General features: G+C 43.2%; 1 protein-coding gene across 4 annotated transcripts in view; it reads left to right on the forward strand.

Moving 5' to 3' along the window:
• The window catches only part of lrba (LPS responsive beige-like anchor protein), a 180,832-nt gene that overhangs the window by 55,250 nt on the left and 118,226 nt on the right, over window positions 1-7,356 (forward strand). For 3 of the 4 annotated variants that reach the window (XM_038713117.1, XM_038713119.1, XM_038713120.1), the window contains exons 26-29: window positions 714-847; window positions 1,458-1,565; window positions 1,782-1,923; window positions 2,313-2,670. In XM_038713117.1, the coding sequence (XP_038569045.1) occupies window positions 714-847; window positions 1,458-1,565; window positions 1,782-1,923; window positions 2,313-2,670 (742 nt within the window). The remainder of the gene's footprint in view (window positions 1-713; window positions 848-1,457; window positions 1,566-1,781; window positions 1,924-2,312; window positions 2,671-7,356) is intronic. The other variant, XM_038713118.1, reaches the window with a different exon arrangement.

Genomic DNA, 7,356 nt, shown 5'->3' on the forward strand with positions numbered 1-7,356 from the left:
TGCTCCCCATTGCTGGCACCTAATCTGATTTTGGAAGACTGTAACAAGGTTTCAGCATCTCCACCCCTCCCTCCCCCTCTCTTTTTATAAATGGTCGTATGAAAGAGTAGTCCTAATGGAAAAAGCGAGCCCATTTCCAGACGGAATAATTCCCTACTTCGTAATCTAAATGGCTCAGAGTTAGCATTTGTCAGTTGTCAAGTACAGAGCAGCGGGGGTTGGGTGAGGCTCCAACAGAAGAGTAGCACATTAGATTACAAATGGTAAGTGTGCCAGTTTTGAACCCACCTAAACTTGTCGGACCACAAGACTTTTTCCAACAAAGGACGTATCTTGCTGCCTACTCAGCATGTGCACACCCTAGCAGTGTCATTTGTTATGGGAGCCGCACACAGTGGCTGTGATTCAAGAGCACACCCTTGCACTATGACCTTGGGAGGGGAGGTGGAGCAGGGAAGAGTGAACGATGCTGCCAGAGTTGGCCAGAGCACTGACCTTGTCGTGGCCCCACTTTTTCTCCTTTGTTTTTGTCTCTCTCAGCTGCTCCTGTTGTGCTTTTCTTTAGTTTATGAGATGGATTTTCAGAGGTTCCTATATTTTATTTCCATGTACTTTTGATGCCATCTCTTTTTAGGGACTTAAGTGTAATGTTAAAAATAGAATCTAAAAGTCTAAAAATGACTTCTATGATCTGCGTCTCCATCCCTCCCCAGTGTGTGCTATGGCAGTGAGAAACTGTCTGGAGTGTCAGCAAGCCCAATGTAAGCATGGCACAGAGGGCTCAGCACGCAGTTACACAGCCATGTCCGGCACTGTGCTTGGAGCAGCAAAGTCTACAGCCGCACAGGCAAGTAACCCAAATCTACTCACTTTATTACTTTTCTATGTTTTCTACACTTCCTCTGCTGTTGTTGAATTTATTTATAATTTTCCCCCAAAATACATGCAAATCTCAGTAATCGACTCTCACTCATGTACTACTCAACCTTTGCGATTTTTCTAGCTGCATCTTCCTCTGCCCTTTTCCTGTACTCAATAGTAAACCATAAGGAGCTTTGTCCTTTTATCCTGCTCACCGACAACAACCAAGTGTTACTGCATTATCTCATATCTTATTATATTACCACACTGGTTGCTATTTGTGACACAAGACGAGGCCTGTCGTCATTGCCCCTTTGATTTGATACAGTGGCTTCCAGTAAAAGTCATGTTGTCTTTCCCTGAACCGGGTGTTAAAGCTCATTTATAATTCAGTGGCTTCATAGAAAAGACATTATGTTAAGGACATGATCCCAGGAGGGATAGCTCCCCTAAGCTGTGAAACCTTACCCTGCTACATGAAATGCGCATGGATTAATAAACATCCTGATTGGTGTAAAAATACACATGCTACTTGCATTTTGGAGCCAATAATACATGTCATGTGGTAATGGTTTGATTTCCATGCATGTATGCAGAGTCCTGTTGATGCAGTGACAGGTGGAATGTCTCCAATCAGCGACCTGGACCGGCTTCTTCAGGACATGGACATTAACCGCCTCAGGGCTGTCGTCTTCAGAGATATTGTGAGTTATACAGAAAACTAATGTTAATGTACGGTCATAACACAGTGTGTGTAACAGCCGTTAAAATTTTTCAGCTATCACTGCTTTCTGAAGAAGACACACACACACACACACACACACACACACACACACACACACACACACACACACACACACACACACACACACACACACACACACACACACAGATTGTTTAGTGTATGTTGTTTGTTTCAGGAGGACAGTAAGCAGGCTCAGTTTCTGGCTCTTGCTGTTGTCTACTTCATCTCAGTCCTCATGGTGTCAAAGTACCGCGACATCCTGGAGCCCCACAATGACAAGAAACACCCTCAACGATCGCAGTCTGCCAGGAGCACAGGTATACAGCAACTCCAAAGAAAGAAATCATCTGTAATGCAGCGGTTCTGTGTCTTTTTCTGCTCCTCCATATAAAGCCCTGTCTAGAATATATACAACCTCTTGACGTCATGTCTCTTCTTGTCCACTTTAGAGTCTTCTCTTGAATAATTTTTTAAAGGATGTTTGATCTATACAGTATTGCACTTAACCGTATTAAACTATAGAGTAAGAAAAAAGGCAGAGATTTGAGAGAAGTCTAAAAAATAACCAGAATTTTCTGCAGCAAGATTTTGTTTTGTTTTCTTCCCCATTATTCATCTTTACTTGATTCATTTTTATGTGAAGTAATTAATCTTTCATATGCCGTGCCTTTATTGCTCAACTTTCTTATTATTTGTGTCTTCTTAGATAGTGGTGCCGTTTCTGGTGGACTGGAAGTGGAGAATGGAGTCTCTCTCCGGCGTTATGATTCTGGCATCGGTGATGACCACACCTCAACCGCTGCAAGCGAGGCAGACTTGTCATCCTCTGGTGTGACTCATGGTCCAGATGCCATCTCAGAGGCCCTGTCTACACTGTCTTCTGAGGTCAGAGCTTCTCTGCCCGCTGATTCAAAGGGCAAGAATGTGAAGGATATTCTGCGTAGCCTAGTGAGCACTCCAGCTGATGACATCATGGTGGACCCAAGTCTGCTGCCACCAGCATTTCTAGGAAGTGTGGGCGATGCGGCCAGAGACTCAATGCTGCAGTTCCGGTCATTTGATAGGTGAGGGCTCAGATTCAAACATGGCTTGATATACATATATACCACTGTTTATAGAAAATCATATTTTTCTGCTCTGCTCATGTTGGGCATGTGGGAATAAAATCTGTACTAAAAAATCCTCCAGTGTTGACATGGGTGCAGACCTGACGGCTTCATCAGTTTCTCAAGAGCCCATATGGTGTATATATGCTTGTGATTCTCAACCTTCACAGTTGACAGTTTCATTCCATGTTTCCCAACATAACTGTATGGGATCTTTGTAAGTCAGACCTTGAAGACATCTTTGCTTGATATGCTCAGAGGAAGCTTTGGTGGATCTTGAAAAACATTCTGTAACAGAAATCCTTTTGAACCAGGGAATCGTGGTATCAGACGCTTCCCCCCTTACTCCCGTTGTTCTTTTTTTTTTTTTTGCTGTCGAGGGAGGTCCCAAGCAAACCACCTTACAAAGAATGTGTCTTAAGGAAAACAGGAGGCATGTCTGGGATAAAGAGACAGAGAGACGAAACTGGCAGGAAGCTGTTTCTTTTCACTGCGTTACTGATATTTAACGACTTTCTTTTTCATCTCTCCTGCTGCTCGTCTTACCCTGTCTAACATTTGAAGCGGTATCCCCCTTTTTCTGGCATAAAAGCTGTATAATTTGCATTACCCCCTGGAGGTGCAAGGGTGAACAGTCAGGAGTTAGGCTTCAAAAGCAGAGCCGGGTTCTGAAGCTGCAGACGGGCCCAGGTGAGAGAGGATGGTCACTGATGTCTGGTTTGCATTTAGAGCGTTGATTCTGAGACAGACAAACGGCAGAGGGAGGGAGAGGGTGGTAGAGACTGAGAGAGGAGGGAGTGATGGTAAAAGGGGGGGGGGGGAAGAAATCTCCATGGGGGTGATGTCAAGTCAAGGTTCTCATGTACTGAAGAAAACATCTCTCCGTTTTTTTTTCTCTGTCTCTCACAAACACACTTAGTCAGTCCACCTACCCCCAACTATGGGAATTCCACGGCATCTCTGTGATCGTGTGTCTTTATCTGAGGAATGCTTTGTCAGGTCTCAGGGCACTCCTCATATCAGGGGGATTAGACTGGCTCCTGTCCGCTGAGCACACTCAGTAGGAAGAGAGGACGTCAGGAGAGCTGGAGAACATAGACTAACAGCTCTCTTTCTGCCTATGGGAGCCTCTTCATGCAAGGTATGCAAGGAGAGAGAGAGAGAGAGAGAGAGATTCCTACAATTGTAGCAAATGTCATGTAACAGAAATACATTTTGTCAGGGAATAATGTCAGCTATGGATTAATACACATTTGGTGCACTATTTACAGCAGCAGCACAGCTTATGTGGGACTAACTCAAAATAAACTACACTGCCCATGTTCATGGGACTGAAGGAACCCAAAGTCACCCAGTGTAAAGGTATGGCTCATTTATGCGTTTAACTTAGACTGTATAAAGCATGGACGTAGTCTCTTTGAAATACAGTGACCATTTTCTCCCGGCTAAATGGGCAAAGAGGAACTGAGGAGGGCCAAATGAAGCCTGCTTGATCCAGCAAGCCACCTGTCATGGCACCCACCTGTCACTCAAAGCTGCCATGCCCTTAATTATGCATAACTTTAATCCTTAATATAAGTTAAACAGGTGAGTTAAATAAAATTCACCCCCTATACAATTTCATGAACAGGGAAATAAGCTATAGAGACCAAAACAGGTGTTTGTCCTGACCTAAAAAATGTAATAATTACTGAAATTGTCGAGATATCAAATTATTTTGATGTCCCTTGGTCAAAACTACCCTACTAGGCACGTCATTCTTTAGCTTTGTGCCTGTATTCTCTTATCTCTACAGTTTACCGCTCTTTTTCAGCCCGCTGTCTCTAAGCCTTACTTATACCGGTTTTGCCTATCATGCATGTGGACCTGTTTAATGTTTATGATCTTGTGGTAATGACTCTCACTGCTCAGCATCTCCCACTAACCCGTAAGTCTCCCAGTGACACCAGTACAAGCCAGAGCTGACATACTACACTGACATCTCCTGCCAAAACATTGCAACTTTCCACTTACCCAGAAGGCTGGATTTACGAGACTAATGTATGAAAGAAGCTGGGATCACCCCCTGACCAACCCACAGTTGGTCAGGGGGTGAAGTATCCCTACTGATTTATTTACTAGTGGAGACCTGGATTTCTCCCATCCATTTCTCAGCCACCATGCCCCTGTTATGACAGCCAGTCTGCAAATATTTGCTGACACTAACCAGAACTAAACAGTGTCATTGTACAAGCCGGTGATTTAGGCTGCATGGTTCAGCAGAATATGTGCGTGTTAGACATTGGGATATACATGGTGCAGTTGTTTGCATTCCTGGCAGCAGACTCTGCATGCATGTGAAAGCTGATGTACTGATGACTTTTGTTGATGGTGAAGTGTTGTTAATGTACTGCTTAGGAAGAGGGTAAGCATGTCGGAGACGAACACAACTGAAAGAGTGAAGACCGTTTTCCTCCTTTTACTATTTCTACATCACACTTTAAAAATCAAAGTGTGGTTCTGTGAATGAAGTATTCAGCACTGTGAATGCAAACAGAGGTTCATCTTTTGTTATACACCTGAAACAAGCTTACTAATGATCCTACATCAAACTTCAAACTAATCAGCTCCTTTGTAACTGGTTGTTGTTGCCTGTAAAACTTGGCGGACTTTATTGGTTGCTTCAAGTGACTTTTAAGTTGTTGAGACTCAGAAGAGCCTAAACTGTGTTTTTTTGTGGCTGATACTGTTCGTACATATCAATATTTAAGAAGAAAGGGTGAAGCTTAATTTTTTTTTAAATTCTCTTAAAACACTTTGAACTTGAATGAAGAAAAATAATGTCTAAAGCACATTTGAAAGGCATCCTATAAAACATTCATTGTGCTCCTTTTCTATATCTCCCTTCAAAAACCAAGTCAATATCGCCCCTGCTGATTTATTGGAGGAGGGCTGCACTTTAGTGCATACAGTATATGCATATAGAAATACATACACCTGCACATACCCACATGCAAGTACATACAGTATATCCACACAAGCATATCCAAAACTTTGTGAGGTATTTAATTAACAAAATAAAACTTGCCACTTAAGACAAAAAAATTTAAATTTTTCTGCCTTTGGCCCATGTTTGTCCCTTATTCTAAATAAATAACATCCAACCAATGCATCTCTGATGCATACACTAAACATTACATGTATACTGTGCAATATACTTGTGTGCACACACTCACTGGCACACTTGAAAAACACTGCGATCCTGCTATTCTCATACTTTGTAGACCCTTACGTCCCAGTTGCTCCACACATTAATCACCAGTGTCATCAAGGTATTGCCCCTCCCACACCAGCCATCATCATCAAATCACAGTCAGAGAAACTGTCAGATGATGTGGACTTTATTAGAGTCAATTTGAAAGGTGTGTGTCTGTGTCTGTGTGTGTGTGTGTGTGTGTGTGTGGTCAATAAATAACTAAATAATTTTGAACATTCACATGCACAGGGTTGCATGACATGAGAGTCAAAGCTCTGCAGGGATTACACTACCCTCCCTCATGTGTGTTGGCTCTAAGGTTAACACTCTAGAGAAGGATATTTTTACACACACACACCACTGACACTCCTTTACTCATTCTCGCACTTGTTTTACCTAAAATAGCAGAGATTACTGGAATCACAGTGCTTACTGCACTTATCCATTGGAGGTTAAAGCCTTTAAATAATTCAGACTCTGCCTAACACACACACACACACACACACACACACACACACACACACACACACACACACACACTCATTGCCCTGGGCTCCTGTTTGTGGGTTGAGTGGGGCCGCTGACGGCTGATTAATCGACTGAGGCGGCCCACTCATGATAAGTGTGGCTAATGACCTACTGAATAATTCACTGGGCCTTTGCTGGGGAACAGATGGAAGGCCAAACGCATACACGGACATGTTCACTGGCAGACTCGTACACACTTGTGCACTCATGCATTTATTTGTACACTCATATGCATATATTCAAATATTTGTGGACACTCACACACCCCCTCCCAGCCTTCACACACCAGGGGTCCTCTGTCTCCCTGTCTCTCTCTCCCCTGCTGTTGACACCTGGGGTGCTTCACGTCAGCGCCGCCCTTGTCCCCTGATACCACCATCCAGCCCACTCACTATCAGGAAAAAAGTTACCAGAAACTCTCCAGTTTATATGTATCACTCTGGACCTTCTCAGTATGTGTTTGTACTTTAAACATTGTGCAACTGTCAAGCCACTGGGATCCGTATGCAGCTCTATTATTCTCAAATCATAGATCACTTGAAGCAAAGGTCAACTGTCAGGGTTTAACATTCACTGTAACTTTTAATAGATCTGATCAGCTGCCTTAAATCAACTGACAGCCTTTGATTCTGCAGCCAGGTTACTGTCTGCACCACAGGGAGCCAGACCCAACTACCCGTGTGTGTGTGTGTGTGTGTGTGTGTGTGTGTGTGTGCATGAAAGCATACACAGACACTGACTCTGGGAATGTGCAGGAATGTATATTAGCTATTTTGTCTGTATGCTCCCCTTCTTTCCATATTCAGTATTTGTTCATTCCATGTATTGCTTGCATATCTCAGTAAGCCTGCATTGTTTTGTGTTTCTGAGAGGGAGCAGTA

The sequence above is a fragment of the Micropterus salmoides genome, unplaced genomic scaffold (genome assembly GCF_014851395.1).
Source record: "Micropterus salmoides isolate LMB-PRFRI ecotype aquatic unplaced genomic scaffold, ASM1485139v1 Ms_hic_scaffold_12, whole genome shotgun sequence".
Taxonomy (NCBI): Eukaryota; Metazoa; Chordata; class Actinopteri; order Centrarchiformes; family Centrarchidae; genus Micropterus; species Micropterus salmoides.